This window comes from Oncorhynchus masou, chromosome 12, assembly GCF_036934945.1.
Source record: "Oncorhynchus masou masou isolate Uvic2021 chromosome 12, UVic_Omas_1.1, whole genome shotgun sequence".
Lineage (NCBI taxonomy): Eukaryota > Metazoa > Chordata > Actinopteri > Salmoniformes > Salmonidae > Oncorhynchus > Oncorhynchus masou.
Window position 1 is genome coordinate 76,331,721 of NC_088223.1, and position 22,093 is coordinate 76,353,813.

The following is a 22,093-nucleotide window of genomic DNA, read 5'->3' on the forward strand; positions in this document are numbered from 1 at the left end:
ACAGAAGTGTTTTAGGGAGCGTTTGACAGTGATGAGGGGTGGTCGTTTGACTGCGGCTCCGTAGCGGATACAGGCAATGATTGCTGAGATCCTGGTTGAAGACAGCAGAGGTGTATTTGGAGGGCCAGTTGGTCAGGATGACGTCTATGAGGGTGCCCTTGTTTACAGATTTAGGCTTGTACCTGGTGGGTTCCTTGATGATTTGTGTGAGATTGAGGGCATCTAGCTTAGATTGTAGGACTGCCGGGGTGTTAAGCATATCCCAGTTTAGGTCACCTGACAGAACAAACTCTGAAGCTAGATGGGGGCAATCAGTTCAGAAATGGTGTCCAGGGCACAGCTGGGAGCTGAGGGGGTCGGTAGCAGGTGGCAACAGTGAGAGACTTATTTCTGGAGAGAGTAATTTTCAAAATTAGTAGTTCGAACTGTTTGGGTATGGACCTAGAAAGTATGACATTACTTTGCAGGCTATCTCTGCAGTAGACTGCAACTCCTCCCCTTTGGCAGTTCTATCTTGACGGAAGATGTTATAGTTGGGTATGGAAATCTCTGAATTTTTGGTGGCCTTCCTGAGCCAGGACTCAGACACGGCAAGGACATCAGGGTGAGCAGAGTGTGCTAAAGCAGTGAGTAAAACAAACTTAGGGAGGAGGCTTCTGATGTTGACATGCATGAAACCAAGGCTTTTTCGATCACAGAAGTCAACAAATGAGGGTGCCTGGGGACATGCAGGGCCTGGGTTTACCTCCACATCACCCGCGGAACAGAGAAGGAGTAGTATGAGGGTGCGACTAAAGGCTATCAAAACTGGTCGCCTAGAGCATTGGGGACAGAGAATAAGAGGAGCAGGTTTCTGGGCATGGTAGAATATATTCAGGGCATAATGCGCAGACAGGGGTATGGTGGGGTGGGCCAAGTGTGGGTGGATTTTTCCAAATTCAACAAACATGCACTGCATTAACCAGCTTGATAATAGCTTATTTAATTGATCTAAACTCTGAACCAAATGGGAATGGAGTTATAGGCCTACTCAGACTGGTTAATAGTCAGACAATCATATTAGACCTATACCATAGTAGACCATATATCTATCCTATTTAAAAAGCACTGAAGCACTGAAACATTAATTTTTTTGCATACTGAGAATGCATCATGCTTGATTGCGTTGTTTCCCTCTATTCGTTGATTTCGGTAATGCATTCCCATATGGAATTGATCAGCTTTTGTCAAAGCAGAAATGAGTAGGACATCTGGGCATTAAAAATTAAGTTTAAACATATGCAACATTTTGAAATGTCGCATACTATTAAACTACATTTTTTTCACATACTCAACTGGCCTACTATTTAGGACGCAAGCAGACTATGGGTATTCGGACAAGGCCAGTATCACGCCCTCACATTTTAATGTGAATTGGTCATGTTCCTCTTCCTCATCATATTTACATATCACTTTTCAATGCAAATGAGTTGTATTTAGCCAGTCATATTGTTCTAGTTGTGTGTTATGCTTATTGACTCATTTTTCCAAAGATCTATAAGGTATTATGTGCATTGCGTACAAAGAGAGGAGCACAGTGTGTCCCTTTCACAAGGACAGCTCTCTAAAATACCATATTTGGCCCGGGGGTCCTTATTGAGTAACTGTAGCCTTGTTGTCCCAAGGAAAGGACACTCTACCCATCAGCAATGTTCTTCATGTCCTTTCACAGGGGCTGCTTACCCCCCTCACAATGTTTTCACCTCCTGCTTACCCCTTGCACTCTCGGTTGGAAGTCGAACAACAGCTGCTGCTCCAAATTTCGATTTAACCACCAATAATTCTCGCCTTTGGCTGAGGCAGGCTGGTGGAAGGAAGGACTGGAGGGCACAATAGACAGGGCATGTGAGGGTCTTGGCCGGATCGCCACAGGAATATGTGTTGCATCCTGGCAACGCTCCGCCAGAGCTGCCTCAGAGCCAGACAGAGGCTCAGGGGGGAGGAGGAGCGAAGAGGGATGGGAGGAGGAGCAAAGAGGGGAGGGGAAATTGCACTTGCCACTCAACACTCCACATACAGAACCAAGTGGTTGGAGGGGGACATTGTCATAGGGCTGTTTTCCATGAAGGACATGACCCTGTCCTCTACACATTTTACGTCTCTCCCCCTTATGTGCCATGGTGAGAATGCCAAGGCAAGTGAGAATGGGCTACAATATGCAATGTAATGCAGGCTAGTGGATGAGCAGTGTGGTAATATGATTTTTCTGCAAGTCACAGTGACATGTCCATAATACACAAAACAGGAAATGTAATTATGTATAACATATACTGTATAACATATATTTACTCAAATATTTAAACATAAAAAGCTATGAAATATGTGACGAAGCAACTTGTTGGATAATAGAAAAACGTTGAGTGAAGCTGCCCACAATACTTAAGACTACAGAGGAACCATTAGAAGCATGTCACGAATCAAGTAGGCTAGGATACTCCCTCAAAAGCAAATGTTGCATTTCCAATCAATTTAGTTACCTGTGAGGGTTAACACGGTTTAACTTCGATGACCTGAACACGTTGTCGATGCGGATTAACCAGTAATTCTTAATCAACTTTACTCAAAAACCTCCTGTCTGGAGTGACATTTACAATGCGTCAAAAGCTCCGCGGGGAAAGCCAAAACGTGCATCAAGAGCCAGAGACACACACGAATTGCTCGATCAGAGAAGCAATGCTAGCCTATATGATAATCTACCATACAGCTAAACAAATATTTTTTTAACCTACAAATGTAAAACTTTGAATTACTGAGGTATAAATAAAGGCAAAAGTTAAGAGGGGGACATGTTCATAGTGAAGCCTTAAATTTGGGTCTACAACCACTTGGAACAAGTAGCCTACTTGTGAGGCAAACCTCGAAATCCCTTGACAACCACCACCATCATGACAGTCGAGTCTCACAGTAATCGCCTGGTTTAACTGCCACTTTGTTGGCATGTGATGTCAAATCTCGGCACCACGCAATAGGGAATCTACAGTACCTATATAGAAAGCGCGCGCATATGTAGAATAAGTGCGCACTCACCTAATGTACATGATAATGCAATAGCTATAACACTTATGTCACCTGCCATTTCTCCCAGCAAAAAAATAAATAATTGCCCACCTTGTTGAATCAGAAGAATTGCCATCCCGGTCAGCAAAACCCAGAACATAGGATTCTTCATGGTGGTTTGACTGGTCGATCGCTTCTCTGTGTAGTTGTAGAGGAGTATGTTGCCGCTCAGATATAGCCTACTACAAAAACAAATCCTCGGAAAAGTGTAGCAAGCAGACTGCAGTTCCCGCTACGTCCCGGGTCCCTATCTGACTGTAAAGCAGCCACCAACGCAAGCAGCACCAAGTCCCTCCTTTACCAAGGTATTGGTCGTAATTTGTATGAGGCTGCTTGGATAGGCTTCCAGCGGCTTACAAAGACACTTCTGTCCAGGAACCCGCTGTGATTCCCACTAACCACGTGTGTATCCGTGCGCCTTTCCCGCGTCTTGCTTTATGCGTGCGTGCGTTGGTCGATATCGACCGTGTTCAAAACGTTATCCTATTTCAAAACCAAGCAATGCGTTTGAAATGTAGGCCTATCTGATGTTTAGACAGGCGGATTTGTATTTTATGTAAAACGTGTTAAGCATATGATAGCCTAGATAGTATTCGGTCTTTAAAAATATACACTTAGAAAGTAACTTTTTAGTTGGCTAGTTTAATGTCCGTAAAGGGGGATATGATGCAGTAAAAGTAACCATATAGCCTACTTTTAGAATGTAGCCTACTTTAGCCTCGTTTAGAAATAGATACCGTTTTCTCTTTCTTAACGAGGCAAAAGTAGGCTTCATTCTATTAGTATATAGTATACTTTACTGCAGCCCACGTAGGCTAATTCCGGTTATAAACAACCATCACATCTTCCACAAAAACACTGGTCACATAAGTCGCCAAGCGTAGGCTATTAATCAATGTTGAAGGGCCCTGTCACTTTAGCAGTCTCTGCGATGCCAGAATGCAGAACAAGACGAAATAAATTGGTCTAACTGCCCTCAGTTCAGCAGCTGGACAGCTCCCATGTTCTCCCTTACGCTGCATTCTACTTCTCAACGGGTAAATGAATTGCATGAGAGGAGACGTTTGACACATGCATTATATTTAGTCAGCATTATGGACCTACTTATAACCCTACAGTTTTTCCTGAATTTACTTGTGTTAGTGGAAAACAAGATGTAAATGGATGACTGATGCTGCAATCTTTTCTTTTCGCAGTCATAAACAGACATCCAAAGTGAACAATGAAAAATCACAGGCCTGCACTAATGAACTACTGAATTAACTTCTAATGAACTACTGACCCTTTTTTCAATTTTTGCCCAAAATGACATACCCAAATATAAATGCCTTTAACTTAGGCCCTGAAGCAAGGATATACATACTTGTGGTACCATTTGAAAGGAAACACTCCGAAGTTTGTGGAAATGTGAATGGAATGTAGGAGAATATAACACAGTAAAATATAATATAAAAGGAAAAAAAACGTTATTTTGTATTTTTTTGTACCATCATCTTTGAAATGCAAGACAAAGGCCATCATGTATTATTCCAGCCCAGCTGCAATTTAGATTTTGGCCACTAGATGGCAGCAGTGCATGTGCAAAGTGTTAAACTGATCCAATGAACCATTGCATTTATGTTCAACATTTTGTATCAAGACTGCCACAATGTGCCTAATTGGTTTATTAATAACTTTTCATGTTCAAAACAGTGCACTCCCATAAAACAATGGCATGGTATTATTTCACTGTGATAGCTACTGTAAATTGTACAGTGCAGTTAGATTAACAATAATTTAAGCTTTCTGCCAATATCAGATATGTCTATGTCTATGTCCTGGGAAATGTTCTTGTTACTTACAACGGCATACTAATCTCATTAGCCTACGTTAACGCCACGTCCCGAAGGGGACCCACTGATCCTGAAGACTTCACAGTGCATCAATGACAAGGTATGACAATTAAACAATTGGACATGAATGATTTTGTTTCTTTGGAACGAGCATCAGTAGGCACCATTTGGTAGTGTCCAATTGAGTTGAATTAGTAACAAAAAAAAGTAAGCTGCTGAGGGGAAGATGGCTCATAATAATGGCTGGAATGGAGTGAATGGATTGTTATTGCTATCAAAGACATGGAAACCACGTGTTTGATACAAGTCTATGTATTCTGTTCCAGCCAGTACTATGAGCTGTCCTTCCCTTAGCAGCCTCCACTGCTAACCATTTATATAATTTGTTATCAAAGACAGGTATTACCAGTGGGAAGAGTATTGCAAAATAAAGTGCTACTGCATTGATTTCATCAAGTACATTTATAGTGTCAACATACACATGCTTACTATACACTTTTCTTTTGTGCACCAAGTGTGGGGACCACTGGGACCACTTTGCAATCATTTTAAAGTGAAACATCTGAGTCTTCTGTTATCATGGAATTGCCCCATTGCATTAAGCATAGTTCCTTTGCCATGGATCAAACATTTGCCCAATCAAGAGATGTGTAATCCCATCAACACCCTTGTGTGTGGAATGTGTGTAAGACTAATGTAACACAACATTACGTAACGCATTAAATCAGCACTACTCAGCAAATCCGACTCAGAACACATAATTATCCTAAATGAGCCCATTTTCTGTGAAAAGCCATGAAAATAATTCCATGTTCACAACTTGACAGTCCGTTTCCCCCACTCTGATGACTAAACAGCTGGCTCAAGAGGCCATCAACTGCATTGCTAATGCACATAATGATATTTTGCTTTGAAAACTGTGCCATTTCACTACACTATTTTTCTAGGTATAGAAAAAGTGGAGGTACCAGCATTACATGGGATGTCCCTGATCAACGTTGTCTCAGGGCGATTAGTATTATTCTGCATGTAAAACTCTGACACTCTATTTAGTATGATATGATACGTTACATTAAGTTACATTATGATTGGAATAGTGGTCGTAGAATATCACATGAATTGGATTATGTAAATTCACATATCACATATCTTGGAGGACTTATAGTATTATATGTCATACGTGGTTGTACAATAGCATACGAATTGGATGAGACGAGGCTGCTTGTTGCTTGGTAACAACAAAGGAGAATTACAGGGAGAATTTACATTGAGAACTAACGACAAAGGTTAGGATAATTTACGTGAAAGGTTAGGGGAACTAAAACTTCAAAAGGTTAGGTGAATTTTAAGGTTCGGGAAGGGTTAGCTAAAATGCTACAGTTGTCCCCAACATGACTCGAACACACAACCTTTGGAGTGCTGATTAAGCCCACCCATCGCGGATTAAGCCCACCCATCCTCCTTGACCAACTTCCCACATTTGTTTCTGCCTAAAGTAATTAGACCATTTGTAGGTATCTTACTTCATGAAAGTGCTCTGAAGAACATAAAGTATGTTTCGTATTGGCTCTAAGGCCAGGCTGCCCTGAGGGACTAAGAGAAGGTTCCAGGGCACAAATGGGAAATTAGCATTTTTGGGCAAGCAAAGAAAAAAGAAATGTCTGTCAGACTATGCTTGTACACATTTTATTTTCTTGCCTGTTCGTCTAAGCCTCAACAAAAGGGGAGCCTCAGAAGTAAATGTGTTTTTAATGCCAACGGGAAAAATCATTAACCAGCTCAGCCAAGTGCAACTCCAGTCAGGTTCAGCGAAGTGCAACTGCAGTCAAATCCAATTGTCAATGAAATTCCAAAGATCAATTGTCAAAATCTGAAGCCAAATCCCAATAGGCATGGCATTATGTGCCACACGTCAAGGCAAGCCATATAGATTATTATTATATTTGTTTACATTTACAGACACAAATAATCTGCCAGCGCGAAGAGCTTGGTAACAGGCAAGAACGTCTAGGGCAGCCGAGATAGAACAGTGAAGGCCCTGTGCCATGTAACCGAAATAGACAGACTCAGAGTAAAAGAGCACTCCAATCTCTACTACTGCAGGTGGAATGTGAGTCAGATTTGGAGGTTAACTAGGACGGTGGCAGAATGAGGCTGCAGCGTGCCCCAAGAGTCACCTCTTGGCTCAATGATCCATTCATTTCATTTCTACCTCCACTGGCTTGAGCCCCACCACTCGCCCAAATACTGTATGAGGAGAGGAATACACGGAGACAGGCAGACAGGCAGGCAGGCAACTACACCACCCAGTCCCTCATGGATATGTTGTCTTCCACCAGTTTGCATTACATACCTCACCTTGCCCCCCATCTGCGATGAGACAGTCAAATTCTGATATATTATCTTATGCGTCTGAAGCAAAGAAGAAAAAGTGGTATACCTCCACTTTCCCTATTAAGTTATGAGTATGGGCATCCAAAAAAAGTAGATATATTCTGCCACAGAATAATTTGCATAAATCCGCACAAATGGGAAAACCGTGTCAAGAATCTTGCAATGCACTCTCAGAATAAAATCCAGTGCATTACATGGATAGCATATACAAACACCATTCAGGAAACAGTGAAGTGAGAAGATTTATAAGCCTACCAGAAGAGGAGTTGGGTGATCTTGTACACAGAGAGAGATTAATATGCCAGGGGGCACCACTCTGGGGACCTGCGGGGAGAAAAACCTCATATTTAATACCAGGAATTTCCTTGCATTCTCATTCATCCTGAGCACCGTTGTAGTGCATACAAAAGTACCCAAACTCTTATTAATTCACATCTACATTTCAGTGTCAGTTCTCTTTCACTTGGAAACTACATTGGGATTTGCCGGCAGCCTCCAGGAGGAGAGTGGAAAATGAGAGAGTGGGGAACATGGGACTGTACTGGGATGAGAGGGTTACGGAATTGTAGAAGGAATTGAGAAGCCGATCACACAATGATTATGTTTGTGTGACACTTGTGGGTCAAAAGTGAAATAATATATATTATTTTCGTTTTTTGCCACCACCTCCCTCTTCCCGCCTGCTGTGTACCGGAGTCCTCCTTGCTAGCTATAGAGAGGCGGGCAGACACCATTCGTTCCTGCCTGCTGAGCACCTGCCCTCACCGTCAGAACTACAGAACTGCGGGAAAAGAGTGCATGACAGGCGGGGGCAAAGGACACACTCTACCGGTCGCCCCAGCCTCCCACTAGCACAGCAGGTGGGAGGCTGGGGCAACACCGTGTGCTAGCTAACTAGTTTGCTAGCACACAATGTCGCACCCTCTTTCCGCCTGCTGCGTACCGGAGAAAACCGTACCAGACAGGCGGGGGTGAGGACACTGTCTACTGCCTACAGCTACCTACTTCAGTACACAGCAGGCATGGGTGACACCATGTGCTAGCTAGCACACAGCTTTGCCCTCTGCCTGCTGTGTACCTGAGTCCTCTTTAGAACTAAATTCAGCAAAAAAAGAAACGTCCCTTTTTCAGCACCCTGTCTTTCAAAGATAATTCGTAAAAATCCAAATAACTTCACAGATCTTAATTTTAAAGAGTTTAAACACTGTTTAATGAACATGCACCTGTGGAACGGTCGTTAAGACACTAACAGCTTACAGACGGTAGGCAATTAAGGTCACAGTTACGAAAAACTTGGGACACTAAAGAGTCCTTTCTACTGACTCTGAAAAACACACACAAAAAATATGCCCAGGGTCCCTGTTAATTTGCGTGAATGTGCCTTAGGCATGCTGCAAGGAGGCATGAGGACTGCAGATGTGGCCAGGGCAATAAATTGCAATGTCCTACTGTGAGACGCCTAAGACAGCGCTACAAGGAGACAGGACGGACAGCTGATCATCCTCGCAGTGCAGAGCATGTGTAACAAAACCTGCACAGGATCAGTACATCCAAACATCACACCTGTGGGACAGGTACAGGATGGTAACAACAACTGCCTGAGTTACACCAGGAACGCACAATCCCTCCATCAATGCTCAGACTGTCTGCAATAGGCTGAGAGAGGCTGGACTGAGGGCTTGTAGGCCTGTTGTAAGGCAGGTCCTCACCAGACATCACCGGCAACAACATCACCTATGGGCACAAACCCACCGTCGCTGGACCAGACAGGACTTGCAAAAGGTGCTTTTCACTGACGAGTTGCAGTTTTGTCTCACCAGGGGTGATGGTCGGATTCGTGTTTATTGTCGAAGGAATGAGCATTACACCGAGGCCTGTACTCTGGAGTGGGATTTGGATTTGGAGGTGGAAGGTCCGTCATGGTCTGGGGCAGGCAATTTCAACGTTGTGCGTTACAGGGAAGACTTCCTCCTCTTGCAGGCGCATCCTGATATGATCCTCCAGCATGACAATGCCACCAGCCATACTGCTTGTTCTGTTCGTGATATCCTGCAAGACGGGAATGTCAGTGTTCTGCCATGGCCAGTGAAGAGCCCGGATCTCAATCCCATTGAGCACATCTGGGACCTGTTGGTTCGGAGGATGAGGGCTACGGCCATTCCCCCCAGAAATGTCTGGGAACTTGCAGGTGCCTTGGTGGAAGAGTGGGGTAACATCTCACAGCAAGAACTGGCAAATCTGGTGCAGTCCATGAGGAGGAGATGCACTGCAGTACTTAATGCAGCTGGTGGCCACACCAGATACTGACTGTTACTTTTGATTTTGACTCCCCCTTTGTTCAGGGACACATTATTCTATTTCTGTTAGTCACATGTCTGTGGAACCTGTTCAGTTTATGTCTCAGCTGTTGAATCTTGTTATGTTCATACAAATATTTACACATGTTACAGTATAAGTGGGACCACAATTTATGGCACTATAGGTTATCTGAATAGTGTAGTGGAGCCACTGATCTGCTATGTTATAGGTATTTCACATCAGTGGAAAAGAGTCACAGTCATTCGGCATACAGGTCAAAGTAATGTACAATGCATTAAATGTGTTGTCACTTGATTAGGTACTGAAGGACGTGGATAGGGGTTCATGTAATTGTATGATGAGATATGCTTGCTGTTTGGGGTTTTAGGCTGGGTTTCTTTACAGCACTTTGTGACATTGGCTGATTTAAAAGGGCTTTAGGAATAAATGTGATTGAATTTGATTGATGTCTGCTAACATTGTAGCCTCAGTAATGGGCCAGATTGTTGACTGCTTGATTTGACACCTGAGAACATACAGTACTTTCTATTAATCTTATTCATCAATGTCTCCAACCTAGAGAAACCCCAAGCCGATAGTTCTCATTCACCCAGTTGCTTTGAATTTCCATATTAAGCCTTTTTGCTCCTCTTTGTCCTTGATTTATGTGGTTGTTTTATAATATATAGCATCTATTAGATGGCCCAAGCAGATTATCACACCAAAGAAATAGGGTGCAACATTTGAGAAGGGTGCAACTGCAGCCCGCAATTATGCATGAACCCCTCTTTATACTTAAATTGATGTTTAAAAAAAAACTAGGACTCTGGTACATAGGTGGGAGGCTTGGGTGGGAGGCTTGGGTGGGAGGCTTGGGTGGGAGGCTTGAGCGCTTCAGTACTGTAACCATCTGAGAAGAGACTGAGTGTAAAAGGCTGTTCTTGGATGCTGTCATTGGTGAAATGTAAAATACTATTGAATGAACGCAACAGCCAACTGGTGGAGGCCCTATGAGCCCTTGACCCAGAGAGACATGACTTTCTTGATGTGAAAAAGGTGAAACCACTGCTAGATCAAAGCAAAACAAATTTGGTGGAAACTGAGTTAGTGTCAGCCTCCAGTTTTTGGAGACTGAAATCGCAGTCTTGGGTTCCAATGAGGACTAATTGTCCCCACTTGAAGTCCTGCAACAAATGTTCTGTGCCTCACCGTGCCGGATTGACGTTTGTGGCGTCCACACCTACAGTACATGCGAGAACTAATTTTCCACTTTGACAAATGTGTTCAGTCAGCACAAAAGAAGCATACTTGACCCGTAGAAAGATCAACTAATCTAACTGGTATATGAGGGGTATCTTGCAAGGAGATTTCTTGGAGAATTGAATGATCAATTACTCAGAAAGCTCCACAAAGCATCAAGGAGACTGCAACTCTTCTGAAAAGGTAAGAAACAATCTAGCTGTTTGGTTTTTGTCAAAATCTTGGTGGTATAGACATTGGCGACATTTCAGCCAAAACCTAGTTTTTCAATGGCCTTGCTTTCGTGTGTAGGGTGCTGTCCATGGTGCTGATAGAGCGCAACAGAGATTTCATGCCAACCTTTCACTCCTTGGTCAAAAGCACTCAATGGTCTTGACATTTGAACTTTTATGTTTATTGTGGTATAGCATGATAGAAATTGATGTATTCTATTATGGTTTTCTTGGTACAGTAGCATATACTTTTTTACATGGTTGTAAATGGAACTGTACATTTTGGAAATGTGTTTCTGGTAGGCTGGCATTGTTTCATTAATTAGGCGGGTCAAATTTGATCCACAGAAGTGTATTGTGTCATATCACAACGTGTTGCTGAACTCATAAGCGCAATGATTTTCCATGTTTGAAACAGGCCTATAGGCCTATTTAAATGTAGGCTCCATCTCACTGTAGTAGGCTGTCGGCTGTAGGCTGCATCTCAATATAGTAGGCTGTATCTCACTGTAGTAGCCTTTAGGCTGCATCTCACTGTAGTAGGCTATATCTCACTGTAGTAGCTGTAGTCTGCATCTCACTGTAGTAGTTGTAGTCTGCATCTCACTGTAGTAGACTGCATCTCACTGTAGTAGGCTGTATCTCACTGTAGTAGCTGTATCGCACTGTAGTAGGCTGTATCTCACTGTAGTAGGCTGCATCTCACTGTAGTAGCTGTATCTCACTGTAGTAGCTGTATCTCACTGTAGGAGCTGTATCGCACTGTAATAGGCTGCATCTCACTGTAGTAGTGTCACGCCCTGACCTTAGAGATCCTTTTTATGTCTCTATTTTGGTTTGGTCAGGGCGTGAGTTGGGGTGGGCATTCTATGTTTTTGTGTTCTATGTTTTCTATTTCTGCGTGTTTGGCCGGGTGTGGTTCTCAATCAAAGGCTGTCTATCGTTGTCTCTGATTGAGAACCATACTTAAGTAGCCTTTTCCCACCTGTGTCTTGTGGGTTTCTACACCTGACAGGACTGTTTTGTTTTCGTTCATTCTCTTTGTTATTTTGTTTTGTGTTCAGTTTAATAAAAATAACATGAACACTTGCTGTGCTTTGGTCCACACTTTCATACGACTACCGTTACAAGTAGGCTGCATCTCACTGTAGTACCTGCATCTCACTGTAGTAGGATGTATCTCACTGTAGTAGGCTGCATCTCACTGTAGTAGCTGAATCTCACTGTAGTAGCTGCATCTCACTGTGGTAGGATGTATCTCACTGTGGTAGGATGTATCTCACTGTAGTAGGATGCATCTCACTGTAGTAGGCAGCATCTCACTGTAGTAGGCTGCATCTCACTGTAGTAGGATGTATCTCACTGTAGTAGGATGCATCTCACTGTAGTAGCTGAATCTCACTGTAGTAGCTGCATCTCACTGTGGTAGGATGTATCTCACTGTAGTAGGATGCATCTCACTGTAGTAGGCTGCATCTCACTGTAGTAGCTGTATCTCACTGTAGTAGCTGCATCTCCCTGTAGTAGGCTGCATCTCACTGTAGTAGGCTGCATCTCACTGTAGTAGGCTGCATCTCACTGTAGTAGGCTGCATCTCACTGTAGTAGCTGTATCTCACTGTAGTATCTGCATCTCACTGTAGTAGCTGCATCTCACTGTAGTAGCTGCATCTCACCGTAGTAGCTGCATCTCCCTGTAGTAGGCTGCATCTCACTGTAGTAGCTGCATCTCCCTGTAGTAGCTGCATCTCCCTGTAGTAGCTGCATCTCCCTGTAGTAGGCTGCATCTCACTGTAGTAGCTGTATCTCACTGTAGTAGCTGTATCTCACTGTAGTAGCTGTATCTCACTGTTGTAGCTGTATCTCACTGTAGTAGCTGCATCTCACTGTAGTAGGCTGCATCTCCTTGTAGTAGGCTGCATCTCACTGTAGTAGCTGTATCTCACTGTAGTAGCTGTATCTCACTGTAGTAGCTGTATCTCACTGTAGTAGGCTGCATCTCACTTTAGTAGGCTGCATCTCCCTGTAGTAGCTGCATCTCCCTGTAGTAGCTGTATCTCACTGTAGTAGCTGTATCTCACTGTAGTAGCTGTATCTCACTGTAGTAGCTGCATCTCCCTGTAGTAGCTGCATCTCACTGTAGTAGCTGTATCTCCCTGTAGTAGCTGCATCTCACTGTAGTAGCTGTATCTCACTGTAGTAGCTGCATCTCACTGAACTAGCTGCATCTCACTGTAGTAGCTGTATCTCACTGTAGTAGCTGCATCTCACTGAACTAGCTGCATCTCACTGTAGTAGCTGTATCTCACTGTAGTAGCTGTATCTCACTGTAGTAGCTGTATCTCACTGTAGTGGGCTGTGTTTTGATTATTTGGATCTCCATTTGCCTTTTATTTACTGCATTTGTTTACTGTTAATATAACTAGCCTAAATATAAATTGAGTGTCATGCCTTTATCGATCTGATATTTTGTTAACTAGGCCTACTTGGTACAGCTGTTTTGTTCTGTTCCCATTTATTCGTTCACATTTGCAGTTCTTTTCTTTTCTTTTTTTCTATTTTAAGCCAAACTGCTATTCAGTATTGTTGTTTGCATGCATGAATAACTATGCTACTACTTTCATCATAAAGTTAGCATTATTTTGTAAGACAGCTATGTGTGCGGCTGCATTTTTTAAGCTATTTGTAGTAGGTGAATTACTCTATCTTGTAGCCTATATTCATTACCAAAACGACCTTGGTTTAATTGTGTTTAGAGTGCTGTCCATTTCGCTGATACAGCGCAGCAGAGATTTCGCGTCATCCTGTCACATCAAAAGCACTCAATCAATGGTCTCAGAGTCTTGGCATTTGAACTGTATGTTTATTGTGGTGTAGTGTGATAAGCATAATTCTGTATGATTTCAACTGCCCCCTTAGTTACTTTATTCTGCCGCCGGATCTGAGCCGGTCTATCTATGGATAACAGAGTTGACGTGTTATGCTTGACCCACTCAGTTTTCCACCACAAAACACCAGAAAATGGCCAAAAGAGTATTACCAGCACACCTGCTTTTACTCTATGATTTGATTATTAATGTTCAATATTTCTTTAGAAAAAAAATATTTAAAAAGGAATGGTGTCACCATATTAAAACGTGAGTTCAGTTTACATAATGTACAGAATTAAATTATGATGGGCAGACTTACGTTAATCATTAATCCTAATTTAATTTAATAAACATTACATCTTCAGAAATGACGTTGTCAAAACAACAAAATAACTAGGGCTTTACAATGATGGTGAAATTTGGGGATTAAGAGGGTTCAAATATTCCGAAAAGTGACACAATAATGAAGGAATATGTCAAAATGCTGAATTTTGGCCTTTTAGCTTGCCTTTATTCATATTTTTTTAAATCGTATTCATTAGATTCTCCATGTGACCTACATTAAAGGGCACTTCATTTAATATAACAGACTTTTAAAATTCTATATTGGTGTACAATTTGTACTTAAAATATTGAAGGGATGGACTCTTTTCATGGAACAAGCCATTCAGCAGTAGAGCATACTCTACCAACTCGAGTTCCGCAATACAGACAGTTTCTCTCTCATGGCACCTCATTGACCAATAAAGGTTACTGGTCAACTGAAGAACGCACAGACCTAGAAATCAGTCTAGTCAAAAAGCAGGAATGAAATCCAGCATGAGAGCAGTGACACCACAGGACCAGAATTATACACCCCTGACCTACACACAGAGGCCTATCAATCAAAACTTTAAAGATGGAATATGCAGTAGGTGAAACAGCGCCAATGTCCGCCCCACTGCCGTTGTTATTGTTTTTGTTGACAAAGTAGAGGTGAAAAACATCACGCAGAAAGGTGGTAAAAACAACTGCAGTATATATTCTGCTGTTCTATCACGTGTGCAATGAAAAAAACAGTGTTTGTTGTTTGCAGTCATTTCTTTGTTGTAATATTGAAAACAGAGGTGGCAGTTTGACCATTAAGGATTCTAGCTTTAAGCATAGCAGCTAACAACTTCTCTGTTGTCAAAATCTCTTTCACAGTATGGAGGTTGATACTATAGGTGAATTTATTAAGATTTCTACTCAAGACAAAAGTATTTTATGCAGTTACATGGTGCCCTCTGCTGGACTTTGACTGCATGTGCCAATATAGATCACAGTTTATTTTGCGTGGGCTTTTGACACTTGAGGGCAGGGAAAGTGGTGTGTTCGAGATGTTCTGCTATCCTGGATTTCTGTCGTCTTACTTGAGACAATGGGACGATACAGACAGCAGTATTTCAATATGAAGTAATCTGAAATCACAAACAGGCCTATACTCCAACACTAATACTAGATTGGAGAAAACTAAAAGCATAGGGAAGGCAACATGGCCACGAATCAATGGTGGACATTTCCTGTTTTCTTACATTAGATTCAACATGCATGCTGCCAGTCACTTGTCATCAACACTGATACCAACCTAACCCAACACATATACCCAGACAGACACACTTGCCATCCAGAATCAGTGAAAAATCATAAATGAGTATGTTTTGAGCACCACACTTTAAGGTAAAAAAAAATAAGTTATTTTGGGGGGGGGGTGGCTTGACTGTTTTGCTTGTTATTTTGGCGTTAATATGTGTCACATATTAGTTTGCAAACAATGTAAAACATGGTCTCTTTTTTGCATTCTTGAGTAAGGCAGCTCCAAAATGCAAGTGTTTCAGCCTAGCTCAGTGTTTTCTGTGGTGGTGGGGCTAGCCAGCAGAAAATACAGAGCGTTGCGCCTCTGTCACTCAGGGGTCAATTTTTCTGTCACTCAGGGGTCAATATGTCATCCCCAATTCTAAGGTTAGTGCTCGAAAATGTTTGCCCCCTGGGTTCTGCCATACAGTTATATTAGAAATGCCCATCCAAGAAGGTTCAAGGTCATTGGCCACAGATAGAATGACATCAAATCACGTTCTATATACAGTGGCTTTGATTGGACTGATCATGTCAAAATCTTACTTTCAAAGTCTTAGCTAGCAGTCATCTTACTTCCGGCGCCGACAGAGATGGCCGCCTCGCTTTGCGTACCTAGGAAACTATGCAGTATTTAGTTTTTGTTATGTGTTATTTCTTACATTGGTACCCCAGGTAAATCTTAGGTTTTATTACATACAGTCGGGAGGCACTACTTGATATAAGAGCAACGTCAACTCACCATCATTACGACCAGGAATACGACTTTCCCGAAGAGGATCCTGTGTTTTGCCAACCACCCAGGACAATGGATCGGATCCCAGCCGGCGAACCGCCGTAAAAGGGGCAGACGAAGCGATCTTCTGGTCAGGCTTCGGAGACGGGCACATGTCGCACTGCTCCCGAGCATACTACTCGCCAATGTCCAGTCTCTTGACAACAAGGTTGACGAAATCCGAGCAAGGGTAGCATTCCAGAGAGACATAAGAGACTGTAATGTTTTTTGCTTCACGGAATCATGGCTCACTCGAGACACGCTATCGGAGTCGGTACAGTCAGCTGGTTTCTTCACGCATCGCGCCGACAGAAACAAGCATCTTTCTGGTATGAAGAGGGGCGGGGGTGTATGCCTTATGATTAACGAGATGTGGTGTGATCATAACAACATACAGGAACTCAAGTCCTTCTGTTACCTGACTTTTGATTGTGCTACCAGGGCTGGTAAAACCCTGGATCATTGTTATTCTAACTTCCGCGATGCATATAAGGCCCTCCCCCGCCCTCCTTTTGGAAAAGCTGACCACGACTCCATTTTGTTGCTCCCAGCCGATAGACAGAAACTAAAAAAGGAAGCTCCCGTGCTCAGGTCTGTTCAACGCTGGTCCGACCAATATGATTCCACGCTTCAAGATTGCTTCGATCACGTGGATTGGGATATGTTCCACATTGCGTCAAATAACAACGTGAGTAAAACATTTAAACGTGTTAACCCTCGGAAGGCTGCAGGCCCAGACGGCATCCCCAGCCGCGTCTTCAGAGCATGTACGAGACCAGCTGGCTGGTGTGTTTACGAACATATTCAATCAATCCTCATCCCAGTCTGCTGTTCCCACATGCTTCAAGAGGGCCACCATTGTTCCTGTTCCCAAGAAAGCTAAGATAACTGAGCTAAACGACTACCGCCCCATAGCACTCACTTCCGTCATCATGAAGTGCTTTGAGATGTTAGTCAAGGACCACATCACCTCCACCCTACCTGACACCCTAGACCCACTCCAATTTGCTTACAGCCCCAATAGGTCCACAGACGACTCAACCGCAACCACACTGCACACTGCCCTAACCCATCTGGACAACAGGAATACCTATGTGAGAATGCTGTTCATCGACTACAGCTTAGCATTTAACACCATAGTACCCCGAAACGCGTCATCAAGCTCGAGACCCTGGGTCTCAACCCCGCCCTGTGCGACTGGGTACTGGACTTCCTGACGGGCCGCCCCCAGGTGGTGAGGGTAGGTAACAACATCCCCACCCCGCTGATCCTCAACACTGGGGCCCCACAAGGGTGCATTCTAAGCCCTCTTCTGTACTCCCTGTTCACCCACGACTGCGTGGCCATGCACGCCTCCACCTCAATCATCAAGTTTGCAGACGACACTACAGTGGTAGGCTTGATTATCAACAACGACAATGCGGCCTACAGGGAGGAGGTGAGGGCCCTTGGAGTGTGGTGTCAGGAAAATACCCTCACACTCAACGTCAACAAAACAAAGGAAATGATTGTCGACTTCAGGAAACAGCAGAGGGAGCACCCCCCATCCACATCGACGGGACAGTAGTGGAGAAGGTAGTAAGTTTTAAGTTCCTCAGCGTACACATCACGGACAAACTGAATTGGTGCACCCACACAGACAGCATGGTGAAGAAGGCACAGGAGGCTGAAGAAATTTGTCTTGTCACCAAAAGCACTCACAAACTTTTACAGATGCACAATCGAGAGCATCCTGTCGGGCTGTATCACTGCCTGGTACGGCAACTTACAACCGTAAGGCTCTTCAGAGGGTAGTGAGGTCTGCACAACACACCACCGGGGGCAAACTACCTGCCCTCCAGGACACCTACACCACCCAGGAAGGCCATAAAGATCATCAAGGACAACAACCACCCGAGCCACTGCCTGTTCACCCCGCTATCATCCAGAAGGCGAGGTCAGTACAGGTGCATCAAAGCAAGGACCGAGAGACTGAAAAACAGCTTCTATCTCAAGGCCATCAGACTATTAAACAGCCACCACTAACATTGAGTTGATACTGGCTCAACTCCAGCCACTTCAACTTCTTGGTGTCGGGGGCAGTATTGAGTAGCTTGGATGAATAAGGTGCCCAGAATAAACTGCCTGCTACTCTGTCCCAGATGCTAAGATATGCATATTATAGTAGATTTGGATAGAAAACACTCTGAAGTTTCTAAAACGGATTGAATGATGCCTGTGAGTATAACAGAACTAATATGGCAGGCGAAAACCTGAGACAAATCCAACCAGGAAGTGGGAAATCTGAGGTTTGTAGTTTTTCAACTCTTTGACATTCCGTTATACAGTGTAAATGGGGTTATATTGCACTTCCTAAGGCTTCCACTAGAAGTCAACAGTCTTTAGAACTTTGTTTGAGGCTTCTACTATAAAGGGGGAGAGAATGAGAGGGGATTGAGCCAGGTGTCTGGCAGAGTGCCACAGGCTAGTGACGAGCGGTCACGAGAGAGTTAGCTCTCGTTCCAATGCTTTTTTACAGACAATGGAATTCTCCGGTTGGAACATTTTTGAAGATTTATGATAAAACCATCCTAAAGATTGATTCTATACTTAGTTTGACAAGTTTCTACGACCTGTAATGTAACTTTTTTAACTTTTCATCCGACGTTCGGCAGGACCTGAAAGCGCATTTGGATTTGTTTAGCAAACGCCCTAGCAAAAGAAGCTATTTGGACATAAATTATGAACTTTATCGAACAAATCAAACATTATTGTGGAACTGGGATTCCTGGGAGTGCATTCTGATGAAGATCATCAAAGGTAAGTGAATATTTAAAATGCTATTTCTGACTAATGTTGACTACACAATATGGCGGTTATCTTTTTGGCTGCTTTGTTGTCTGAACACTGTACTCAGATTATAGCTGCACTACCTGAGCCAATTGTGTGGGTTGTAGACTCCGTCTCATGCTACCACTAGAGTGAAACCACCGCCAGCATTCAAAAGTGACCAAAACATCAGCCAGGAAGCGTAGGAACTGAGAAGTGGTCTGTGGTCCCCACCTGCAGAACCACTCCTTTATCGGGGGTGTCTTGCTAAATGCCTATAATTTCCACCTGTTGTCTATTCCATTTGCACAACAGCATGTGCATTTTATTGTCAATCACTGTTGCTTCCTAAGTGGACAGTTTGATTTCACAGAAGTGTGATTGACTTGGAGTTACATTGTGTTGTTTAAGTGTTCCCTTTATTTTTTGAGCAGTGTATATACAATTACTAATCAGGGGAATTGGAATGAGGTGTGCGTAATGATACAGTTCAGTGACGCCTAGAGGTTGGTGACGTAGATCTCCGGAACTGGTGCACGGAATGAGCAGCATTACAGGGGGAATCTGTGACATCTGTTCTAACTTGGTGGTGCGCAAATAGCCTATAACCTGTTTTAGAGAAATGTAATTATTGAATATAGTAAGAGCTTTCATTGTCTGTTTATTTGCCCCATTTATTTATCCGTCTGTCCTGTCTCGCTCATTAATGTCTTAATCAAAATTACGGATTGCCTCTTATCCACCCGTCGTCCCCTAATGCCATAGTTTGTACATCTCAATTGTCAGTAGAAAACACATTTGTTTAAGCAAGTCAGCCACATCAGCTATGTTTTTTCAAAATGCAGTAAATGAGGCTGAATGAATTGTTTCACTGCCAGAAAAGGCTCCGCTGATAACCAGGTGTAGCAGTGGTAAGGTGTTGGATTGCTGTTGGGACTGAGCTGTTGGCTTTCAGCAGCCAGAGAAGAGCTCGAAGTTGGACTTCTGTTTTGATGCCTGGATGAGTCTGAGTGTTTCACTGTTACAAATCATTTTACTTTTTCAGTTAATAAAACTGACAATTTTTATTTTTATTTTATTTCACCTTTATTTAACCAGGTAGGCTAGTTGAGAACAAGTTCTCATTTGTGACAGAGACAACCACACAGTTACACATGGAGTAAACAATAAACAAGCCAATAACACAATAAACAACTCAATGACACAGTAGAAAAAAAAGACAGTCTATATACAGTGAGCAAAAGGCATGAGATAGGCAATAAATAGGCCATATGAGCGAATAATTACAATTTAGCAGATTAACACTGGAGTGATAAATGAGCAGATGTGAGATACTGGTGTGGAAAAGAGCAGAAAAGTAAATCAAATAAAAACAGTATGGGGATGAGGTAGGTAGATTGGGTGGGCTATTTACAGATGGACTATGTACAGCTGCAGCGATTGGTCAGCTGCTCAGATAGTTGATGTTTAAAGTTGGTGACGGAAATAACAGTCTCCAACTTCAGCAATTTTTGCAATTCGTTCCAGTCACTGGCAGCAGAGAACTGGAAGGAAAGGCGGACAAATGAGGTGTTGGCTTTGGGGGTGATAAGTGCGAAATACAGTGCCTTGCGAAAGTATTCGGCCCCCTTGAACTTTGCGACCTTTTGCCACATTTCAGGCTTCAAACATAAAATATAAAACTGTATTTTTTTGTAAAGAATCAACAACAAGTGGGACACAATCATGAAGTGGAACGACATTTATTGGATATTTCAAACTTTTTTAACAAACCAAAAACTGACAAATTGTGCGTGCAAAATTATTCAGCCCCCTTAAGTTAATACTTTGTAGCGCCACCTTTTGCTGCGATTACAGCTGTAAGTCGCTTGGGGTATGTCTCTATCAGTTTTGCACATCGAGAAACTGACATTTTTTCCCATTCCTCCTTGCAAAACAGCTCGAGCTCAGTGAGGTTGGATGGAGAGCATTTGTGAACAGCAGTTTTCAGTTCTTTCTACAGATTCTCGATTGGATTCAGGTCTGGGCTTTGACTTGGCCATTCTAACACCTGGATATGTTTATTTTTGAACCATTCCATTGTAGATTTTGCTTTATGTTTTGGATCATTGTCTTGTTGGAAGACAAATCTCCATCCCAGTCTCAGGTCTTTTGCAGACTCCATCATGTTTTCTTCCAGAATGGTCCTGTATTTGGCTCCATCCATCTTCCCATCAATTTTAACCATCTTCCCTGTCCCTGCTGAAGAAAAGCAGGCCCAAACTATGATGCTGCCACCACCATGTTTGACAGTGGGGATGGTGTGTTCATTGTGATGAGCTGTGTTGCTTTTACGCCAAACATAACGTTTTGCATTGTTGCCAAAAAGTTCAATTTTGGTTTAATCTGACCAGAGCACCTTCTTCCACATGTTTGGTGTGTCTCCCAGGTGGCTTGTGGCAAACATTAAACAACACTTTTTATGGATATCTTTAAGAAATGGCTTTCTTCTTGCCACTCTTCCATAAAGGCCAGATTTGTGCAATATACGACTGATTGTTGTCCTATGGACAGAGTCTCCCACCTCAGCTGTAGATCTCTGCAGTTCATCCAGAGTGATCATGGGCCTCTTGGCTGCATCTCTGATCAGTCTTCTCCTTGTATGAGCTGAAAGTTTAGAGGGACGGCCAGGTCTTGGTAGATTTGCAGTGGTCTGATACTCCTTCCATTTCAATATTATCGCTTGCACAGTGCTCCTTGGGATGTTGAAAGCTTGGGAAATCTTTTTGTATCCAAATCCGGCTTTAAACTTCTTCACAACAGTATCTCGGACCTGCCTGGTGTGTTCCTTGTTCTTCATGATGCTCTCTGCGCTTTTAACGGACCTCTGAGACTATCACAGTGCAGGTGCATTTATACGGAGACTTGATTACACACAGGTGGATTGTATTTATCATCATTAGTCATTTAGGTCAAC

The 22,093-nt window shown here is 43.0% G+C and overlaps 1 protein-coding gene across 1 annotated transcript in view; it reads right to left on the reverse strand.

The window, feature by feature from the left end:
- The window catches only part of LOC135550820 (opioid-binding protein/cell adhesion molecule-like), a 428,940-nt gene extending 425,553 nt beyond the window's left edge, over nucleotides 1-3,387 (reverse strand). Inside the window, exon 1 of the mRNA XM_064981951.1 lies at nucleotides 3,148-3,387. Coding sequence (XP_064838023.1) covers nucleotides 3,148-3,208 — 61 coding nt within the window. The 5' untranslated portion in view covers nucleotides 3,209-3,387. The remainder of the gene's footprint in view (nucleotides 1-3,147) is intronic.
- Nucleotides 3,388-22,093: the final 18,706 nt, after the last annotated feature.